The sequence below is a fragment of the Pseudopodoces humilis genome, chromosome 30 (genome assembly GCF_049639895.1).
Source record: "Pseudopodoces humilis isolate 2021_Gansu_Grassland_sample_001 chromosome 30, ASM4963989v1, whole genome shotgun sequence".
NCBI classification, from domain to species: Eukaryota; Metazoa; Chordata; class Aves; order Passeriformes; family Paridae; genus Pseudopodoces; species Pseudopodoces humilis.
Window position 1 is genome coordinate 4,203,183 of NC_142229.1, and position 22,832 is coordinate 4,226,014.

Here is a 22,832-nt window from a genome sequence, read left to right on the forward strand (position 1 = left end):
TCTGCCCCTTCCAGCTTTGGGAAAGGACAACACCAGATTGAATTTTTACCTTAGGCACCCCTCGGGGCACCCTGAGCTGAACCACGGGATTCCAGAGTGGTTTGGGTTGGAAGGGATCTGAGGAATGATCCAGTTCCACCCCGTTCCACAGCTCCCACTGTCCCAGGCTGCTCCAAACCCATCCAGCCTGGCCTTGGGCATTCACAGGGAGCCAGGGACAGCTCCAGCTCCTCTGGGAATCTGTGCCAGAACCCCTCCCCACCCTCCCAGGGAACAATCCCTGCCCAAAATCCCATCCAAACCTTCCATAGCTCAGCAGCACCTCAAAAAGGCCAATCTCAGCCCATAAAGTTGTTTTCACATCCCTCTTCCACCAGGATCTCGCTGGGCCTGAGGCTCTCTCTGCCTGGGGCTGGAGCACAGCGAGCACCAGCATTCCCACTGGGAATCTGCACTTTTTTCCAGGTTTAACTGGAATTAAATTGGCACAGGACGGGGGGGAGAGCCCTGGCTGAGGGGCTGGGCTGTCACACACGCTCCCCTGAGGACTCCAGAGTCCCTTTTCTGGCAGATTTAGCACCAAAGGATCAGCCCTCTTGCTGAATGTTGAATATTGGAGGAGTTCCCCAGGAATGTGGGGCTGGGTTTGGAGTCACCTCTTGCTGAATGTTGAATATTGGAGGAGTTCCCCGGGAATGTGGGGCTGGGTTTGGAGTCACCTCTTGCTGAATGTTGAATATTGGAGGAGTTCCCCGGGAATGTGGGGCTGGGTTTGGAGTCACCTCTTGCTGAATGTTGAATATTGGAGGAGTTCCCCGGGAATGTGGGGCTGGGTTTGGAGTCACCTCGTGGGGTTTCCATCGAGCCCTGCTGCTGCTGCTGGAGGCTGAGTTTGTCTGCAAGGGCCCACGCAGTGACAGGAAACCCTGAGAGGAGCTGAGGGGCTGCTTTGGCTTAGCTGATAAGTCAAAAAAAAACAGACAAAATAACACCAGAGCTAAAAATAGCATTTTGCTGCATAAACAGAGGATTCTGCTCCCCCCCTGACCCCCAGCAGGTCAGGAGAAAGGGCTGAAATGAAGGAATAACGAACTGGGAACGATTTTTAACATTCCCAGGGAAATCCTCAGGTGAAATGAGGTGATTCACTTCCCTCCTCACTGGTCAGGATGAGCCACAAATCCCACAGGGAATGGGGCTGCTCCTGTTCAGCCAGCTCTGCTCTCCAGAAAATCCCTTCGGAAGGAGAGCAACAGGCCAAGGAACGAGGGAATGTGAGTTTGGAAAACACACAGAGCATCCCACAAGGCTGAATCAAACTCCTCCGTGGATAATGGAATTTATATTTATTTAACAGTAACATACGGTATATAAATAGGGTAAATACTTTAAAATATACAATATTTCACATTCGAACGTTCGGTCAAAGAAAGGCAACTCTACTTGTGCAGCTAAAACTGGAATCAAAAGAACAACGCACAGAGAAAGAAGCCAGTGGTGGGAACAGGGCTGGAGATCAGGGATTGCACAGGGATTGCACAGAGCTGCCACCCCAAACCTTCCATGGGCTGACCAGGGAATTTCTGACCAGGGAATTTCTGACCAGGGAATTTCTGACCAGGGAATTTCTGATCAGGACATTTCTGATCAGGACATTTCTGATCAGGACATTTCTGATCAGGACATTTCTGATCAGGACATTTCTGATCAGGACATTTCTGATCAGGACATTTCTGATCAGGGAATTTCTGACCAGGGAATTTCTGATCAGGACATTTCTGACCAGGGAATTTCTGACCAGGGAATTTCTGATCAGGGAATTGTCTGATCAGGGAATTGTCTGATCAGGGAATTTCTGATCAGGGAATTTCTGACCAGGGAATTTCTGATCAGGACATTTCTGACCAGGGAATTTCTGATCAAGGAATTTCTGATCAGGGAATTTCTGACCAGGACATTTCTGACCAGGACATTTCTGATCAGGGAATTTCTGATCAGGGAATTTCTGATCAGGGAATTTCTGATCAGGGAATTTCTGATCAGGACATTTCTGACCAGGGAATTGTCTGATCAAGGAATTTCTGATCAGGACATTTCTGACCAGGACATTTCTGACCAGGGAATTTCTGACCAGGACATTTCTGACCAGGACATTTCTGACCAGGGAATTGTCTGACCAGGGAAGCCACCCACAGGCAGAGCTGCTGCTGCTCTCCCAGCTCCTCCGTGGAACAGCTTTGCCCTCCAGTGCCCAAATCCAGCATTTACACCCTCGGGAGAGGCCCAGACCTGCCCCACACCAGAGCCTGACTACAACAGAAGAGGAACAAAAGGTTTAAAGCAGACGAGCAGCTGACTAAAGACCCACTGAAGAAACTGCTCACTACGAACAGAGCGCTCCTTTGTGATTTTTATCAACACTGTCACTCCTGCCTGGGACCCAGCAGCCACAAGAAGGGATTGTGGCAGTGGGCAGGAGAATCCAGAACAGCTGGTGCAGCCCCCAAACCCTGGCACTGCCACAGGAGCCTCACTCTGCCTGGCTGGACTCAGGAAAAATTACATTTGGGCATTAAACACAGCCCAAATATCGTCCCTGGGCAATGCCAGATGGAAACTCCTCAGTTCTCCTCTGCACTTTCTGTAGCAGGGGCTTGGACCAGAATTTCTTCCAACAGAAAATAAACCCCTGCCTAATTCACAACCTGGAAAAAAAATCTGTGTGAACACCAAACCCAATCCTGAGCTGGCTCAGCTCAGAACTCTGCCAGCACCGAGTGAAAACACTCTGTAAGAACAGAGCAGCATCTGCGCTTCCCATCCAACATCTCTGGAGCACTGTGTGTTTACACACAAATGAAAGCAGTGGCACCACCAGAATATGGGGTAAAAAATCTGAATTGGGGCTGTTTTCAGGTGGTTTGTTTTCTGTTGATGCCAAGGCAGCTCACAGCAGCTCTCACATTTAGTCTGTGGCTGAAGGTTTGTGGCAGCTTGGAAAAACAGCGATGCTGTATCAGCTCTCCCTGTCACTCGTTCCCCAGGATAAAATAAGGTAAAGTTTCTCTCTCCCATGCACAAACTATGGAAAGAAGGAAAATCAGAGTCACCTCGTGTTTGGGAACATTGCATGAGGTGTAAATGGGGATATTTTCACTATCTGATCACAAAAAAAATAAAATATTTTACAATCTTTAGGGGGTCTCGTTTTTAAACAATAAAAAAAGTATGACAAAATAAAGGGAAATGCTTCAATAAAACTTGCAGCTATAAAGTTGAAACTATTTCTGACAAGATTCAGTGAGCCAAGCAGGACAGAAGCCTGCAGAGAAATGAACCCAGACTGAAATGCAAGACAGACCATGGTAAACTCAGCAGCACGACTTCTACAAATCAAGTAACGAACAGACATGATCCCTGAAAGAAAACAAAACCCCCCAGCAACAAAACTGGCTGGAAACTGCTCCCTACTTCAAATATCCCAGTGTGGGGTTTCCAACCTTGGAGAAATGAAGTGTGGTTTGTAAAGGTTATTTCATGGGGGGAAAAAACAAACCAACTTATGTAAAAGTTGTTCTCACTCGGCAGGAACTGCTCAGCGAAACTTCAACGGTCTCTAATAAAACTTATTTACTTCCATCGGTTTTGGGGGAATCTGAACCTCCCACATTCCCACACACAACTGCCACTTCCTCAACTCCTCGTCCCCAGCCTGTTTCTGGTTTAACTGGTTACAGAAATCTCGTTTTTCAAACACCAGCCCTGAGGGGAGGGAACGTGAGAGGCTCTGCAGAGCGAGAGCTGGGCAAACTGGGCTGGGTCAGTCCAAGATCCTCTTCCTTGTGCAGGGAGATTCCCACAGGCAGGAACTGCTGGGACAATTCCCAGTGCACTCCCAGCTGTCCCTGCAGAGGAGGATGGTCCCCAGAGCTGCCCCCTGAGCACAGCCCCCCTCCCCTGCCAAACCCACCCCCAGGGAAAGCTCCACACTCCCCGAGGGCTCATCACCCTCCACCAGGACAGTCCCACCCTCCTGCTCCACCCAACAGTCCTTCCAATCCTCACCTCCTCAGCTACAAACCCAAGATTTGCTCATTTGAACCAAAGCTCTATAAATATATTATTTAAAAAAAAAAAAAAAAATAAAATAATAAACCACAAATGCAAACATTTACCAAGAAAGGAAGAAAAGTTACAGTGAAATGAGGCCTTGTTATTGTCTTAAATCAGGCAAGGCAGGGATTCCCTGGAGGAGAATCTGTTCCCAGTCCTGTTCCAGCCAGCTCTATGCGTCCTCCAGGCTCCCCAGAACTCCCCTGTCCACCAGGTGTGCCTTGAGCGTGTTGAAGATGTGCAGCTGCTGCTCTGGCCTCAGGGTCAGGAACTGCTGGATCAGTTTGCTGGGGTTGGGGCCTCTGGAACACAAAACCATGGTCAGCAACGGGGATCCCACGGGAATCACGGGCTGAGGTTCAGTGCTGTGCTGTCTATTCCTTCCCAGCCCTCCCCTGGGAGCCCAGCTCCGTTTGGGATGGGAAATGGACCCAAAAGGCACAGGAGGCTGGACTGTGAGCACAAAACAACACCCCAAACCAATCCCATCTGCATCTCATCAGCAGGTGCTCCCCCAGCACATCCTCTATGCACCCACAGGTTTCTTTCCTCCTGGCTGCAGAATGTTTGTCAGTGCTGCAGAATCACATCTCCAGTTGGGCTCTGGAAACCTGTCCAGGATTCCTGCAGGGGTTTCAGCAGGACTGCAGTAACAGCCCGTGGGAAGCTGTGGATGCTGGCTTTGGAGCAGGCTGCAGGGAGCCACAGAAACTGCAGGCCCCACGGCTTTCTCAAGTCCAGCCTGAGAAAGCAGCCTGGGAAGTTTTAAGGAGGAATCAAAACAATTCTTAGAGACAGAAAACAACTGCTAGGGGCTGTTTTCCTGTCCTTTGTTGTCTTTGCAAGAGAAAGTCAGAGGGTGTTGTTCACCACTGACCAATGATGGTGATGTAGCAGTTTACTAACCAATAAGAGTTTCCTTTCTGTACTTTCCACGAACCAGTCTATAAAACAAGGCTGAAGCAACAAACTAAGGATTTTCTCCTGTTCTGACTCCCTTGAGAGTCTGTGTCGTTCTTTTCACCGTTCCTAATAGAACGACAGGAAGCGAGGGCTGCATTTCCAGCCCTGCTGAAGATCCCTCCCCTCCTGGAGCCCCAGCTTTGTCTGCCTCGTGCTCTCAGCTGTTAGAGGAGTCAGAGAGCAGGAGTGGCCCTGGTGCCAGGCTGTCCCTGCCCAGGGCAGCCCAGCAGGGCTCACACACCTGATGAAGCTGGCGATGTAGACGTTGACGAAGGTGGCCATCAGGTACTGGCAGTCGAAGCGATCCATGATCCCCCCGTGGCCCGGGATGGTGTTGGCAAAGTCCTGTCAGAGCAGAGGGGTGGCACTGAGCCCTTCCCAGGATCTGTGCTCGCTTTGGTGCCCCCACACCCATCCCCAGCTCTGCCCAGAAGGCAAAGTCAGACCAAGGAAATAAATGTTTCGTTTGATGTCTCCCTGGTTCTGGAAGTTTCTCCTTTATGAAGCTGCTGGTGCAGCGAGGTTCAACTCAGCTCTGCTCCTCAAAGGTCAGGGAAGGTAAATGTTTATCTGCTGCCACCCTGCCTTGCCCTGCAAGGCATCTGAACTGAGCACAGGCTGTTTATATGTGAAACCAGCCTGCAAGACATCAAGGGAAACCTCAGATTGCAAAATTTCCTGGCTGGCTCTTCCTTCCTCTACCTGCACCACAGCAGGGTTTAGAATATCACCCTTAAAATCTTAAGGTCTCTTCCCTTTTGGTCACAAAACCCAAAATGCTCCAGCATTTTATCTGTGACTGAACAAACCTCCCTTCCCGAGGAGCTCTCAAGTGGCAGCACCCACTCTGTGCTTCCTCCCCAAAGCCTCCAGGACCTTCTCCATCCTCACCTTGATTTTGAAGGCCCTCTTGAAGCCGCTGGCAAAGAACCCCCCGAAGGGCCCGATGAGGGAGGCGAAGGTGGAGAGGGCGATGCTGTGGATTTGGAAGGGGTACATCCGCACGGTTTTCTGCAGGAGAAACAGCACAGGAGGATTTTCAGTGCCTGCCCCTCCTTCTCTGCCCCCTGGGTTCACCAGGCACCCAGTCCCACCAGGCTTGGGGTAATTCCTTTGGGCTCCCAATCAACACCAGGCACCGCTGTGTGGATGCTGGCTTTGGAGCAGGCTGTAGGGAGCCACAGAAACTGCAGGCCCCACGGCTTTCTCAAGTCCAGCCTGAGAAAGCAGCCTGGGAAATTTTAAGGAGGAATCAAAACAATTCTTGGAAACAGAAAACAACTGCTAGGCGCTGTTTTCCTGTCCTTTGTTGTCTTTGCAAGAGAAAGTCAGAGGGTGTTGTTCACCACTGACCAATGATGGTGATGTAGCAGTTTACTAACCAATAAGAGTTTCCTTTCTGTCCTTTCCACGAACCAGTCTATAAAACAAGGCTGAAGCAACAAACTAAGGATTTTCTCCTGTTCTGACTCCATGAGAGTCTGTGTCATCTCTTTCCAGCCGTTCCTTAATAGAGCGACACCGCTGCACTGCCCCGTTTTTTGGGATGCACCTCTCAGGGCACAGCCCTGCTCTTTGCTGAGTGATGCTGCCCCACTGAGAGCGAGCCAGGGATCAGGGAGGGTCGTACCCAGCCCAGCAGGGACTGCAGCAGCACGGGGATGTTGTACTCCTGCAGCTGGAACAGCTCCGAGGGCTCGCAGTCCACGGTGAAGCTGTTGGTGTCGTTGTTGAACTCCACGGGGCAGGTGAAGCAGCGGTACCCGGACATCACGTAGGACAGCTCCAGGAAAGAAAACAGGATTTGTGTTTTCCTCAGGGATTTCTCCAGGGGAAAGGCCATGCAAGGAGATGAGGGAAGCACAGCTTCATTAAGGAGATTACTCCCCTGGGCAGCAGGAGTTGGCTAAAGGCAGAGGAGGAGCGAGGCTGCTCCACCCTGAGGTGAGGGACAACAACAGAGCCACAGAGAGGGTGACAGAAACAGGGCAAAACCCTCCAGGAGTGTGGAATTTCTCCTGAAACGAGGCATGGCACCATCCACCAGCAGCAGAGGGACAATGGTTAATTACTTAATTACTGCAGTGAGCACATCCCAGGGTCTAACAGGGATTAAAAACTTCCTCCAGCACTCGGCTCCATCAGCAGTGCCTGCACACAGCCAGGGACTGCTTCACACCCAGGGCAGCAAGGAAAGGTGAAATATCTGACAGAGACTGAGGCCTGACTGCATTTTTTAAACAGAACACTGGGGCTCTACGAAGGGAAAACTCCAGTGGAGGAAGCTCCACTTACCAGCAATCCAAACAGAACGGTGGAAAAAAATCCTCCGATAAAACCCTCCCAGGTCTTCTTTGGGGAGAGCTGCCAGAGAGCAAAGGGGACAGTCATTGATAAATCTCTGCAGCCCTTCCCCACCTGTGAGGCCACACCAAGCGCTGCCACCAACCCACAGAGAGGAGCTGGGTCAGAAGCCGGCCCCAGCGGCGCGGTATGAAACGGTTGGACATCGATCGTCTTTCCAACCTCAACACTTCAATGATTTAATTCCACAGCCTCAAAGACTGGGATGCACAGCAGGTTTAATCTGAGACTTGCTTCAGACCTGGAAGAGGCCTGGGGGACACCCAAAGGAGCCAAAGGTCACGTTTTGTCCCCCAAAAATGTGCCAAACCTTGATGAGCGGCGTGCGGCCGAAGAAGAAGCCGAACATGTAGGCCATGATGTCGTTGCAGATGACACAGGAGATGGGGACAATGAACCTGCAGGGGACAAGGGTCAGACATTGCCAACATCACTGCAAGGCTCAGCTGCCACCACCCCAACATCCCCTCCAGCACCCCAGCATCCCCTCCAGCACCCCAACATCATCCCCTCTGCCACCCCAACATCATCCCCTCCAGCACCCCAACATCCCCTCCAGCACCCCAACATCATCCCCTCTGCCACCCCAACATCCCCTCCACCATCCCAACATCCCCTCCAGCACCCCAACATCCCCTCCAGCACCCCAGCATCCCCTCCAGCACCCCAACATCATCCCCTCCAGCACCCCAACATCATCCCCTCTGCCACCCCAGCATCCCCTCCAGCACCCCAGCATCCCCTCCAGCACCCCAACATCCCCTCCAGCACCCCAACATCCCCTCCAGCACCCCAACATCCCCTCCAGCACCCCAGCATCCCCTCCAGCACCCCAACATCCCCTCCAGCACCCAACATCATCCCCTCCAGCACCCCAACATCATCCCCTCCACCATCCCAACATCCCCTCCAGCACCCCAACATCCCCTCCACCATCCCAACATCCCCTCCAGCACCCCAACATCCCCTCCAGCACCCCAGCATCCCCTCCACCACCCCAACATCCCCTCCACCACCCCAACATCCCCTCCAGCACCCCAGCATCCCCTCCAGCTCAGTGCAGGGATCCACCATGGGGAGCTGGGGTCACTGCAGTGAGGTAGAAGGCAGGTTGTGTCCCCACAATGTCCAGACTGCAGCAGGTTTCCTTTAACCACCCCCCTCCTGAGCTCCCGGGTGAAGATTTCCTGCATTTCCTGCATTTCAGCCACAAGCAGGAGGATCCCAGAGCACCCAGAGCACACAACCCCAAAGGGGCCAGAATTCATTCCTGGTCAGAATTCAATCCTGCTGGTTTTGGCAGCAGCACCAGAGGGGTCCCTGAGGGGTGACAGGTTCCACCTCCTGCCTTTCAGTGCTGCTTTCACCACTTCCCAGCCATTGGTGTCAGCAGAAAGCACCAAACACATCTGAAAGGTCCCTGCAACCTTACAAAACTCTCCTTTACCACATCTCTCCGTGTGGTGAAGTAACACAAACTCCTAAAAAATCCCTGAGGACTCGTTTGATCTTTTGCTGTTCTGGCCCTTTGCTTTTGTGAGAGAACAGTTTTAACTCCAAACCAAGTTTTGAGATTAAAATTAAAAAGAAAAAGCTAGATACTAGGAATTTATTCCTGCTACAGTGGTGGTGAGCCCTGGCACACTCTGCCCAGGGAGGTCCTGCACTCCCCATCCCTGCAAGTGCCCCAGGCCAGGTTGGGTGGGGGTTGGAGTTACCTGGGACAGTGGGAGGGGTCCCTGCCCACGGCCCTGGATGATCCCTGAAGCCCCTTCCATCCCAAACCAGCCTGGCATTACATCAAAGGGATTTTCCAGCCTTTTCCAGCTTTTTCCAGGCTGCAGAAGTCAAAGCAGCTCAGGGAGCAGAGCAAACTCACCAGATCATTCCCTCAAACAGGTTGTGGATGATGAGGTGGGACTGGGTGACGACGATCAGCAGCGTCACGTGGGTCCAGCCAAACTGCGAGAGAGGAGAGCTCCTTGTCCAGCCTGCCCAGAGGAACTGCCCAGCTCAGGTCCTCAGAGCTCCTCTGTGCTCCTCAGAACTCCTCAGAGCTCCTCTGTGCTCCTCAGAACTTCTCTGTGCTCCTTAGAGCTCCTCAGAGAACCTCAGAGAACCTCAGGGCTCCTCAGGGCTCCTCAGAGCTCCTCAGAGCTCCTCTGTGCTCCTTAGAGCTCCTCAAAGAACCTCAGAGAACCTCAGAGCTCCTCAGAGCACCTCAGGGCTCCTCAGGGCTCCTCTGTGCTCCTCAGAGAACCTCAGAGAACCTCAGAGCTCCTCAGAGAACCTCAGAGAACCTCAGAGAACCTCAGAACTCCTCTGTGCTCCTCAGAACTCCTCAGAGCTCCTCAGAGAACCTCAGAGAACCTCAGAACTCCTCAGAGCTTCTCAGAGCTCCTCAGAGCTCCTCAGAGCTCCTCAGAGAACCTCAGAGCTCCTCAGAGAACCTCAGAACTCCTCAGAGAACCTCAGAGAACCTCAGAACTCCTCAGAGCTTCTCAGAGAACCTCAGAGCTCCTCAAAACTCCTCTGTGCTCCTCAGAGAACCTCAGAGCTCCTCTGTGCTCCTCAGAACTCCTCAGAGCTCCTCTGTGCTCCTCAGAGCTCCTCAGAACTCCTCAGCCCTCACAAAACTCCTTTTTTAGCTATTCTTTCTCAACAGGACAAAGCTGTCTTGTGCTGAGCTCCTGGGGGAGCTCCCAGCTGCCAATAAACATCTCAGAGAAGATCTGAGCAGGTAAAGCTGCATTTCTGACTGACTCCTTCCCCAAACCCAAATTTATCCTCTTTGGGCCCCAAATTTTATCCTCTTTGGGCCCCAAATTTTATCCTCTTTGGACCCCAAATTTTATCCTCTTTGGACCCCAAATTTTATCCTCTTTGGGCCCCAAATTTTAACCTCACCAGGCCCCAAATTTTATCCTCTTTGGGCCCCAAATTTTAACCTCACCAGGCCCTAAATTTTAACCTCTTTGGGCCCCAAATTTTAACCTCACCAGGCCCCAAATTTTAACCTCACCAGGCCCCAAATTTTATCCTCTTTGGGCCCCAAACTTTAACCTCACCATGTAGAACTGGAGGCGGTAGTGTTTCTTCACCAGGCTCAAGACAAACATGCAGAAACCTGAGGAGAGACAGGAGGAAAATCAGCGCTGGGAATGCACCTTCAGCAGCCAGAAATGCTTTTGGGCCACTGCACAGCTGCTGGGGATTTCACTGGAATAAAGGAGTGGGAAAAGCACAGCTTTGGAAGCAGCACTTGGGCAGATGAACAACCTGAGAAGATGAACAACCTGGGCAGATGAACAACCTGAGAAGATGAACAACCTGAGAAGATGAACAACCTGAGGAGATCAACAACCTGAGGAGATCAACAACCTGGGCAGATGAACAACCTGAGGAGATCAACAACCTGAGAAGATGAACAACCTGAGAAGATGAACAACCTGAGAAGATGAACAACCTGAGGAGATGAACAACCTGAGAAGATGAACAACCTGAGAAGATGAACAACCTGAGAAGATGAACAACCTGAGAAGATGAACAACCTGGGCAGATGAACAACCTGAGGAGATCAACAACCTGAGAAGATGAACAACCTGAGAAGATGAACAACCTGAGAAGATGAACAACCTGAGGAGATGAACAACCTGGGCAGATGAACAACCTGGGCAGATGAACAACCTGAGAAGATCAACAACCTGAGGAGATCAACAACCTGAGGAGATCAACAACCTGAGGAGATCAACAACCTGAGGAGATCAACAACCTGAGGAGATCAACAACCTGAGGAGATCAACAACCTGAGGAGATCAACAACCTGGGCAAATGAACAACCTGGCTGCCCTGTGAAGATGATGGAATTTTCTCTTCCAGAACCTCATGGAAAATATTTACCACCTGCTACTACAGAAAGATTTGCCAACTTGCAGCCTCCCTGGGGAGCAGAGATGCTTTGCTGTTTGTCCTGCACGAACCCAGCACTCCAGGCAGGATTTTTTTCCCTCCATGAATGAAGGAGGAGCTCTCTGGGGAGCAGAGATGCTTTGCTGTTTGTCCTGCACGAACCCAGCACTCCAGGCAGGATTTTTTTCCCTCCATGAATGAAGGAGGAGCTCTCTGGGGAGCAGAGATGCTTTGCTGTGGATCCTGCATGGACACAGCACTCCAGGCAGGAATTTTTTCCCTCCATGAAGGAAGATGGAGCTCTCTGGGGAGCAGAGATGCTTTGCTGTTTGTCCTGCACAAACCCAGCACTCCAGGCAGGATTTTTTCCCTCCTTGAATGAAGGAGGAGCTCTCTGGGGAGCAGAGATGCTTTGCTGTTTGTCCTGCATGAACCCAGCACTCCAGGCAGGGAATTCCTTCCCTCCATAAATGAAGATGATGCTCTCTGGGGAGCAGAGATGCTTTGCTGTGGATCCTGCACAAACCCAGCACTCCAGGCAGGATTTTTTTCCCTCCATGAATGAAGGAGGAGCTCACCTGTCAGGTAGAGGGCGAAGGAGATGAAGCGATGGTATTTGCTGAGGATCCTCAGGGGCTCCTCCCTCTGCACCAGGGTGAAGAAATAATCTGTCACCGTCTCGCCGTAGAAGAAATAGTTCACACACAGCAGGAAGTACCTGGGGAGGGTGGGAAACTCGTCAGCAGAGCCCTGAAAGGCTCCTGGAGTGGCTGATCCCTGAGGTCCTGGCAATGCCAACAGGTTTTGCTTCTGCCTCCCCTGGTTTGGAAATGTCTCCAAAGAGTGGCTGCAGCTCCCAGCCCCACGCTGGGATGGGTCACAGCACACAGATTCTGCCTTTAGTTTGTCATCAACTGGCCTCTGCCTCCCAAAACACCACCCCTTGTGATTCCCAAAACCCTCCACCCTGTGCCTCCCAAAAACACTCACCAAAGCCCCTTTTTGGAGCCCACTTTTAGGGCTTCTGTGCCCCAAAAGCCCCAGTCCTGCCCTCCCCACAGCCCCTAGGTAGTGAGAGGACAAGGGGAAAGGCCTTAAGCTGCAGGAGGGCAGGGTTAGATGGGAAATTGGGAAGGAATTCCTCCTGGGAGGGTGGGGAGGGGCTGGGATGGAGTTCCCAGAGGAGCTGGGGCTGCCCCTGGACCTCTGGAAGTGCCCAGGGCCGGGCTGGACAGGGTTTGGAGCAGCCTGGGACAGCGGGAGGTGTCCCTGCCATGGCAGGGGTGGGATTTAACATCCCTTCTGTGGGATTCTGTGATTTTCCTTTACAAGTGCAGCCAGCACAGGTCACTGTCAGCCCAGGGCCTGTGGCTGCACGCTCTGAGTGGCCAGGGGAGGGTCAGGGGCAGCCAGGGGAGGGGGAGCAGCCCCTCACTCACCAGCTGAGCGTCCTGAACCAGGGCAGGTCGTAGGAGTGGTACACGTTGTAGCCGATGGTGATGATCTCGTGGAAACATTTGATCTGGACACACATCACCTGCACAGAGAGGACACCCAGGCACCAATTCCTGCTGCTTGAACACTCCTCCCCTCCAGGGGATGAAAACCAAGCACATCCAGAGCTCAAGGGCTTTTAGCAGGTGCCATCAGCCCTGCAGGAGCCTCCCAGCCCCTCATGAGGAGCTCAGGATGGTGTTTCCCCTCCCAGGTACGAAGCTCAGGATGGTGTTTCCCCTCTCAGCCCCATATGAGGAGCTCAGGATGGCATTTTCCCCTCTCAGCCCCACATGAAGAGCTCAGGATGGCATTTTCCCCTCTCAGCCCCACATGAGGAGCTCAGGATGGTGTTTCCCCTCTCAGCCCCACATGAGGAGCTCAGGATGGCATTTTCCCCTCCCAGCCCCACATGAGGAGCTCAGGATGGCATTTTCCCCTCCCAGCCCCACGGGAGGAGCTCAGGATGGCATTTTCCCCTCTCAGCCCCACATGAGGAGCTCAGGATGGCATTTTCCCCTCTCAGCCCCACATGAGGAGCTCAGGATGGCATTTTCCCCTCTCAGCCCCACATGAGGAGCTCAGGATGGTGTTTCCCCTCTCAGCCCCACATGAGGAGCTCAGGATGGCATTTTCCCCTCTCAGCCCCACATGAGGAGCTCAGGATGGCATTTTCCCCTCTCAGCCCCACATGAGGAGCTCAGGATGGCATTTTCCCCTCCCAGCCCCACATGAGGAGCTCAGGATGGCATTTTCCCCTCTCAGCCCCACGGGAGGAGCTCAGGATGGCATTTTCCCCTTCTCTTCCCCCTGCAGGAGGTTTCTAACAACCTCTTGTGTGAGTTCCAACTGCAGCCAAACACTGACCAGCAGATTCCTCCCAGGTTTCCCCCATGGAGAGAGGAATCCAGGATCTCCAGGACACGAGGCCCTGAGCTCCCCCAGCTGCAGGGAAGGTCAGGACCCCTCCCTGGAGCACTTACTATGGTCATCAACACCATGGGGCCCAGGTAGATGATGATGAAGAAGAAGGTGATCATTGCCAGTGTGAGGATGCCTCTCACCCACCAGTTCTTCCATCTGAGCCACAGAGAAGGAAAACATCAGAGAAAGGCAAGACAGAGCAAAGCAGCCAGACAGAATTTCTGCTGTCTGTGTGGCACAAGAAGGAAACTGAGCCCTGGAAAGCCCAAGTTTCCTCTGGGTGCTGCAGAGACCTCGATGTGCTGATAAAGCTGCAGCAGCTGCACCTCAGCCTCGCTCAATGCAGAGAGCTGAGCACCTCCCAGGCACTGAGATGGGACAGGGCAGCCCCTGCTCTGCTTCTGCTGCAGCTCTCCCACCCCTCAGACAAGCTGCAGGGTAAATTCAAATCAAATGGGGACCATTCCCCCTCTCTACACTGCTCTCCATGAGGAGAGATGGCCCCTGGCATGTTGTACCCTCCCTGCTTTCCTGCTGGGAGCCTCTCCCACCCTGGCAGCATGCTCAGGACAGACACCTCCTCCTGTGCTACAAACACAAATTTCCTGCCAGGCACTTTGTGGAGAATATCCCTGTTTTGTTCCCAAATCCTGTCCTTATCAGAACAGCTCCTCAGTTCCTGCAGAATTCAGCTACAGCTCAAACCTTTGCTGTCAGAGCCACCCATGAGCTCCGTGGCTCTGCCCCTTCCTTTCCCACCCAAATCCCTGACCCTGCTGCTTCCCATGGCCTCAGGGGCTGGGAGGGGCTGGGAGAGACTGGGGAGAGGCTGGGGAGAAGATGGGAGAGACTGGGGAGAAGCTGGGAGAGGCTGGGAGAGGCTGGGAGAGGCTGGGAGAGGCTGGGAGAGGCTGGGGAGAAACTGGGAGAGGCTGGGGAGAGACTGGGAGAGACTGGGAGAGACTGGGGAGAAACTGGGAAGAAACTGGGAAGAAACTGGGAAGAAACTGGGGAGAAGCTGGGGAGAAGCTGGGGAGAAGCTGGGGAGAAGCTGGGGAGAAGCTGGGGAGAAGCTGGGGAGAAGCTGGGGAGAAGCTGCTCCTTCAGCTTCCAGCAGCCCCATGCCATGGGGAACCACGGGGAGGGTGCAGAGCCCTGGGAGGGCACAGGAGGATCCTCAGGGAGTGTCACCTCGAGGTCAGGGAGTGTCACCTCAAGGACAGGTTGGACACAGCCCTGCTCAGGGAGTTTTACCTTGAGGACAGGTTGGACACAGCCCTGCTCAGGGAGTGTCACCTCGAGGACAGGTTGGAGAGGGCCTGGGAGGGCACAGGATGATGTTCAGGGAGTTTTACCTCGAGGACAGGTTGGACACAGCCCTGCTCAGGGAGTTTTACCTTGAGGACAGGTTGGAGAGGGCCCTGTTCAGCACCTCTGGGGTGTCATCCGAGGTCAGCACTGGGGATGAACCCCCAAAGTCGCATTTGCTCTCGCTGTCTGACGCTGTCTCTCCATCCAGCTTGTTCTCAGACTCTGACTCCTGCAGGAGGACAGAGAGAGCCAAGGAGCTCCAGCAGGAGCCTGGCTGGCTCCAGCACTTACCACCACTGCTTCTGCAGCAGACAGGGAGGAGAAGGAAATGTTTTGGGTGTTACACAGGGGTAAACACATGAGAAACATCCCCAGGTGTTTCAGGTGGCACCCAGGAGGGCTCTGATGGTCCCAGGTACAGAAGAGGATCTGTTTCCCCTGCACAGTTGCCTCAGGGTTGATTAATGAGCATCTCCAAGAGCAGCAAGTGCTCCAGGCCTTGTTAGCAGGAATTTTTACAAGGTCCCAATCCCCAGGCAGGTCTCAAGGAATGTAACACTGCCCAAATTAGCCGGCAAGAAAGGCCTCAAGGCTTCCAGACAGACTTTCTGAAGTGCTGACTGCTGGAGGACACCAAAAATAACCCCCAGCCCATCCTCAGGCAGCTGAGGAGGAAGAGCCTGGCTTATCACCCTGGCCCAAGCATCCCCTGTGGCCACAGGAGAAACCCGAGGTGCTGCAGAGGGACACACAGCCCGGAGCTTTCCCTGCCCCAGCAAAGTCCTGCATGAATAAAGCCTGGAGAGGCTCTGCCCCAGGGCTGGGGAGGGGATTCCAGGCCAGTCCTGGCTCTTCCCAGAGGCACTTGGCACTCTGAACAGAGGTCACAGCTCCACACTTTGCCCCTGGTCTCAGCAGCACAGCCTCATCCTGCTCCTGGCAGCAAGGAAAAGGAAAAGGAAGGAAAAGGTCACTCCCTGGGGAGCATCCAGGCAAGGCAGAGCCCTTGGCCTCAGCCCAGGGCTCTCTGCAAACTGCTGCTCCAGGAAAAGCTGAGCTGACAGATGCTGGGAGCTCTGTAAACAATGAGATCTCATCCCCTGGGGCGTCCGGGCAGCTCCAGAACAACCAAATCCCGTGGCTGGGGCTGTCTGCAGCTCAGTCCCTCATTTAAAGCAGGAAAAGGTAATTACTCCCCCAGCTGGAACGTGTCAATGGCTGCAGGCCACCATCTGAAATCAGACAAGGACAGCTAAAAATACCTGGGTGAGGTCAGAGATTATTGCCAGGGATGAGCAGAGCTCCAGCCACACAGCAGCAGCACCCAGTGTCACCTCCTGGGCACCTCCCTCCACGCTCCTCCTTCCCATCCATCCCCTGGGAAGGAAGAGTTTGGGTTTGCTTCCAACCCAGCACCTCTCACAGCTTTGGGGAGCTGGCACTGCAGTGCAACCCGGATTTATTTCAGGTGTTCTTTAACTGAGCCAGAAAATCCCTTTGGAGCTCAGATTTTGGGCAGGTTTAGCTGGGAACACAAATCCAGGAGGCAGCTGCAAATGGCAGCAGGCAAAGAGACTGGGAATTTTAACATCTTCACTTCTGAAACAAGTGAGCAGCACTGAGAATGAGCTCTCAGCCCTCCTCAGATCCCCCTAAATTGGGAATGAGCTCTTTTCCCTCCTCAGATCCCCCTAAATTGGGAATGAGCTCTTTTCCCTCCTCAGATCTCCCTAAATTGGGAATGAGCTCTTTTCCCTCCCCAGATCCCATGGATCAGGAATGAGCTCTTCTCCCTCAAATCCCCATGGATCAGGAATGAGCTCTTCTCCCTCAAATCCCCATGGATCAGGAATGAGCTCTTCTCCCTCCTCAGATCCCCATGGATCAGGAATGAGCTCTTCTCCCTCCTCAGATCCCCATGGATCAGGAATGAGCTCTTCTCCCTCCTCAAATCCCCATGGATCAGGAATGAGCTCTTCTCCCTCCTCAGATCCCCATGGATCAGGAATGAGCTCTTCTCCCTCCTCAGATCCCATGGATCAGGAATGAGCTCTTCTCCCTCAGATCCCATGGATCAGGAATGAGCTCTTCTCCCTCAGATCCCATGGATCAGGAATGAGCTCTTCTCCCTCAAATCCCCATGGATCAGGAATGAGCTCTTCTCCCTCAAATCCCCATGGATCAGGAATGAGCTCTTCTCCATCCTCAGATCCCATGGATCAGGAATGAGCTCTTCTCCCTCAGATCCCATGGATCAGGAATGAGCTCTTCTCCCTCAAATCCCCATGGATCAGGAATGAGCTCTTCTCCCTCAAATCCCCATGGATCAGGAATGAGCTCTTCTCCCTCAGATCCCATGGATCAGGAATGAGCTCTTCTCCCTCAGATCCCATGGATCAGGAATGAGCTCTTCTCCCTCAAATCCCCATGGATCAGGAATGAGCTCTTTTCCCTCCTCAGATCCCATGGATCAGGAATGAGCTCTTTTCCCTCCCCAGCTCCCCGTGAACCCGCTGAGATTTCCCAGGATACTGTGCCAGGACTGGATAATTGGCACTATTTTTATCCCTTTCGTGCAGATTGCCCCCAGCAGCCCAGAAATCCTCATTTCCAGCAGCTCAGTGGGTGCTGAAGAGCTGCTCCAGCCTGGGCACAGCTGTGGCACTGCCTTGGGACACCCCCACACCCCTCCTTTCCCACCACTCTGGGATTTTTCACTGGAAAAGCATTTTTGTCCAACCCCTAGGTGAGCCCAGGCCTCCTCCTTCCATTGATCACCTCACTATTGAAGGCTTCTTACAGAATAACAGGAAAAAGGAATAAAACCAAAGCAGGAATTTATCCCAATTCCTTGATTTCTCCACAAGCCACGATGAGGAGAAAGAGCAAAACCCCAAATCTCTGCTGCTGTCTCTGCTCAAGCAGAGCTGGGAAAAGCTGCTCACCTTTTCTGTTCATCAAACCAACAGCTCTGAGCAAGGTTTGTGATATTTTATCACCCTGAAGAAAACACACGCAGAGAACTGAGTTCTTCTGAGCTTTATCTTTGAACAAGAAGGTGGTAATGGTTTTTTACACAAATATCCACGGCATGATCTCAGTTGCCATAGAAACCAGCCTGCTCTCTCCCTTCCAAAAATCTTCTGCCCAATCCAGATATACAGTTAAATATTCAATGCTGGCAGATTAAATTAGCCCGAGAAATGCCATTATTTAGGTATTTTCCTTGGAGCTGGGCACTGTTTTATTCAGACTTCCTGCCAGATTTTAACAAAAAGCTGTGATAGAAAATGTTATAAATGCTACAAAGGGAAATAGAGCTGCTTTTTTGGGTAGCAGAGCTGAGAGCTGGAACAAAAGGGACCAAGTGCACCTCTGTTCTCAGCCCTGAGCACATCTGCAGGATCAAAGCAAATACAATTAATTTAATTAATACAAACCCAACGCCCTCAGTAATGAAAACCTCAATGTTTTCCAGAATGGCCTTTAATTCCTAATTTACATCCAGGGAAACTGTTCCTGTCCCCTCTTTAACCTCCGTGCTGTGCCCCCAAACCCCCCCAGGGTGACATCACGGCCAAAATTCATCCCAGAATCCCAAATTAGGGGATATTCCCTCCTAGGGGTTTGCAGCTCTAGAGGGTGAAACAAGAGAAACCAGAAGGAAAAATCAAACTTCCAAGCTTGGTTTGTAGGAAGGGCCCAAAACAGCACCAGGGTCTTTTTACAAGTGTTTTTTACCCTGGTCTTGTGCTGAGACTGACCTACAGGACAATTAAATACAAATTTCTCGTGTCCCCCCACCAAGCTGGCACCTTGCTGTCTGAAAAAAACCCAAAAAAACAGCTCAGGTTTCACTTCTGTTGATACAGGACTCCCTTCCCCATCCCAAAATAACCATATTCCAGCTGAAAACACGCAGGGAAATCAGGACATGCCTAAAAATGGAGAGCTTCAGCAGATAACAACGTGACAAAAAGCAGGAATGTTTGCACAGGGGCTGAAAGAGCGGAGAAAATTCATCCCCTGGTCACAGAGCCTGCTTTGGCTGAGCCACGGGATGTGCTGGGAGCCAGGCTCAGCCTGCACAGACAGGATTGGTGGAATTCAGGATCCATGGAATTCAGGATTCGTGGAATTTACATGGGGTTCATGGAACTCAGGATTCGTGGAACTCACATGGGATTCATGGAATTTACATGGGATTCATGGAATTTACATGGGATTCATGGAACTCAGGATTCATGGAACTTACATGGGATTCATGGAAATCACTCAGGATTCATGGAACTCAGGATTCATGGAATTTACATGGGATTCATGGAACTCAGGATTCATGGAACTTACATGGGATTCATGGAAATCACTCAGGATTCATGGAACTCAGGATTCATGGAATTTACATGGGATTCATGGAAATCACTCAGGATTCATGGAACTCAGGATTCATGGAACTCACATGGGATTCATGGAAATCACTCAGGATTCATGGAACTCAGGATTCGTGGAACTTACATGGGATTCATGGAATTTACATGGGATTCATGGAATTTACATGGGATTCGTGGAACTCACATGGGATTCATGGAACTCAGGATTCATGGAACTCACATGGGATTCATGGAAATCACTCAGGATTCATGGAACTCAGGATTCGTGGAACTTACATGGGATTCATGGAATTTACATGGGATTCGTGGAACTCACATGGGATTCATGGAACTCAGGATTCATGGAACTCAGGATTCATGGAATTTACATGGAATTCATGGAACTTACATGGGATTCATGGAACTCACATGGGATTCATGGAAATCACTCAGGATTCATGGAAATCACTCAGGATTCATGGAACTCAGGATTCATGGAACTCAGGATTCATGGAATTCAGGATTCATGGAAATCACTCAGGATTCACGGAAATCACTCAGGATTCACGGAACTCAGGATTCATGGAATTTACATGGGATTCATGGAATTTACATGGGATTCATGGAAATCACTCAGGATTCATGGAAATCACTCAGGATTCATGGAACTCAAATGGGATTCATGGAAATCACTCAGGATTCATGGAACTTACATGGGATTCATGGAAATCACTCAGGATTCATGGAACTTACATGGGATTCATGGAAATCACTCAGGATTCATGGAAATCACTCAGGATTCATGGAAATCACTCAGGATTCATGGAAATCACTCAGGATTCATGGAACTCAGGATTCATGGAAGTGACACAGGATTCATGGAACTCAGGATTCATAGATGTCCCAGCTGTGCCCCATCCCTGGAAGTATCCAAGGCCAGGCTGGACAGGGCTGGGAGGTGTCCCTGGATCAGTTTAAAGGTGTCTCCCAACCCGAACCATTCCATGATTTTCCACTCTCAGCTATCAACAGACACCCCCAGGTAACAGCATCCCTTGGGCTCAGCCCATAACCCCAGGAAAAGGTTCCCTGGTTTTTCACCCCAGAGATCAGAGGGAGCCCAGTGAGCAGAACATTGCCTCGTTCCCTTCGAGACAGAGACTTTGTGCTGCACAGGGGTTTTAACAAAAATCGGTTTTAAAGCGTTCTGGTTTAACAGATCCCCTGAGGCAGCCCAGGGGACACAGCACAAAGTGAAAGCAGCCTCCCACTCTCCCTTGCCAAAACAGAAAAGTGGCAACAAGCACCAAACCCCGGGATCTTGATGTTTACATCCCATTGTAAAGCATTTCTGCCAACACAGAGCCCTTTCCAGAAGCCTCCAGGCTTTCTGTCACATGAAAGATGCTGAATTATTCCCCTTGGCAAGGCTCCGAGTGTGACAAAGCAGGAATGGAGGGATGGCAGTGTCCCCTCCCTGAGCAACAGCTGCACAGAGCCCCAGGAACACCACATACGAGTTCTTGTGCTGCTCCCAAGCTTTTCCAGCACTAAAAACACAACTGCTGCATCTCAGGGCAGGAAATCAAACCCTGCCACCGAGCATGGAAGGACAGCCAGCCTTTCACTGAGGATTAGTTACCAGGTAACCTCCCTGCAGCTGCAATTGGCAATTTTGGGAAATTCTCTGCTCCCATTGCTGCCTTCTATTACGAAACATCTCATTCAGCACCTCGGAGGAGCTGTTCCTCACTGCTTGGGAACATTTCACTCCTTTTTTTTCCCTCCTGCAATTCATTCTGAGCTGTTTTACGAGAAGCAGCACAACATCAACGTTCCCTCTCTCTAGAAAGGACACTCCAGGTCAGCAGCTCGAAGGAAATATCAGAGGATTCCTTTCAGAAGGTTCACTGTACGTGAAAACCAGCGTGGAGATAACAGGATTGCCCTCTGACCTTCTTTAGGGGCACAGCACCAGGAGCTAAAGAGAATCCCAGCTTGGCCCAGTCAGTTTGTTGTGCACCAGTCTTCCAGCCCTGGAATAAAAAACCCCCTGAAGGTTTTCTGCTGCAGAGTGAATTCCAGCTGAGGTGAACGCACCTCAAGGTCTCACCCTCTGCACAAACACCACAAAACTGGAGCCATCTCACAGCTCCTTCCCTCGGTGTCAGAGCTCCGGTGTGAGACCCACACCAGGGTGACCCATTCCCGCACAGCCTCTAGCAGGTGTTTAACTGGCATTAAAATCGCATTAAAATCGCATTAAAATTGCATTTAAATGGCATTTAAATTGCAAAAGAGTTCTGTCTGATGATTCTGTGCTGCTCTGAGCTGCACCCTTCGTGCACTAATGGAGAAAACATCGATATGATGCTGCCGAGGGCTGATGGAGCAGTCCCAAGGTAAGTGCATTAAACAGCATCGCAGCAAGAACCGCTCTTCCCTCCAGCTTTTGCTCCCTGTGACCCTGCAAATGTTGTTTACAAAGTTTTCCCTGGCTGTTTATTCCTCTCGGTCCCTTCCTCTTTGGGGAGGCGCAGGAGCAGAGATGACAAGGGGTGACAAACATTCCAGCGGGGCTCGGGGCTGGAACACAAGAGAGGATAGAGGAAAACAGAGCCAGCTTTGCTTCCCACGGCTCTTCTGCCGGGAAAAGGAAACTTTTTCCTTTGGAGAAAGGCGATGTCAACCCTCAGTGAACTGGCCCAGAGCCCTGGCAGGGAGGGCATTTCCTGGCCATGGTTTAGGAGACACCAAACCCTTCCCTGAAGGAACCTCAGGGCTTTTGGAAACTCCTTCCCTCAGGACGGCTCAGGAGGAACCCTGAGGGAAGGTTTGGAACCCTCAGGTCCCTCCCTAGGGATGATTTCGGAGAAACCCTTCCCCAAAGGCAGGTTTGGAACCCCCGCATTCCCTGAGGGGCACCGAGCTCTCCCAGCCCCGGGGAGGGTTCGTGACCCCACCGGAGCCATCCCACAACCCCGGCTCAGGCCCAGAGCTCCGGGGCCGCTGCTCGGAACAGCCCCGGGGCTGGGATCTGCTCCTCCAGGGCCCAATAAACCGAGCGGGGGCAAATTCCCCGAGCGAGGGCAAATTCCCCGAGGGCGGAGCAGCCCGGGGGCCTCACAGCGGCCTCCCAGCGGGGCGGCGAGACCCCGCGGCGAGCAGGCCCCGCGCCCCCCGGCGCTCCCCGGTTCCCCCCGTGCCCGAAGCCCCCTCACGCCCCTCGGAGCCGCTCCGCACCTTGTCCTGGGGGTCCCGCGCCCCGCCGGGGCCGCGCCCGGGCCGCAGCCGCGCCTCGCTCATCCCGGAGCCGCCGCCGCCGCCGCCGCCGCCTCCGCCAGGGGGCGCCGCGGCACCGGCAGAGCCGCCGCTGACCAATGG

General features: G+C 52.3%; 1 protein-coding gene across 1 annotated transcript; it reads right to left on the reverse strand.

Moving 5' to 3' along the window:
• Window positions 1-1,323: 1,323 nt before the first annotated feature.
• Window positions 1,324-22,796, reverse strand: CDS2 (CDP-diacylglycerol synthase 2). Its single transcript, XM_014261504.2, has 13 exons — window positions 22,692-22,796; window positions 15,165-15,307; window positions 13,827-13,923; window positions 12,789-12,886; window positions 11,928-12,067; window positions 10,509-10,567; window positions 9,320-9,402; window positions 7,751-7,838; window positions 7,372-7,440; window positions 6,707-6,859; window positions 5,968-6,087; window positions 5,318-5,421; window positions 1,324-4,415 (listed from the first exon to the last, which is right to left on the reverse strand). Exons 1-13 carry the CDS (start codon window positions 22,752-22,754, stop codon window positions 4,286-4,288), a joined length of 1,347 nt encoding a protein of 448 aa, XP_014116979.2. The 5' UTR covers window positions 22,755-22,796; the 3' UTR covers window positions 1,324-4,285.
• Window positions 22,797-22,832: the final 36 nt, after the last annotated feature.

Excerpts from the sequence above, each read along its gene's own strand:
- CDS2 (XM_014261504.2), bottom strand. The coding sequence starts at position 22,754 with ATGAGCGAGGCGCGGCTGCGGCCCGGGCGCGGCCCCGGCGGGGCGCGG. Across the intron at positions 12,068-12,788 it reads TGGTTCAGGACGCTCAGCTG|GTACTTCCTGCTGTGTGTGA; the intron begins GTGAGTGAGGGG and ends CACCCTCCCCAG. Across the intron at positions 6,088-6,706 it reads TGCAGTCCCTGCTGGGCTGG|AAAACCGTGCGGATGTACCC; the intron begins GTACGACCCTCC and ends TTTCTCCTGCAG.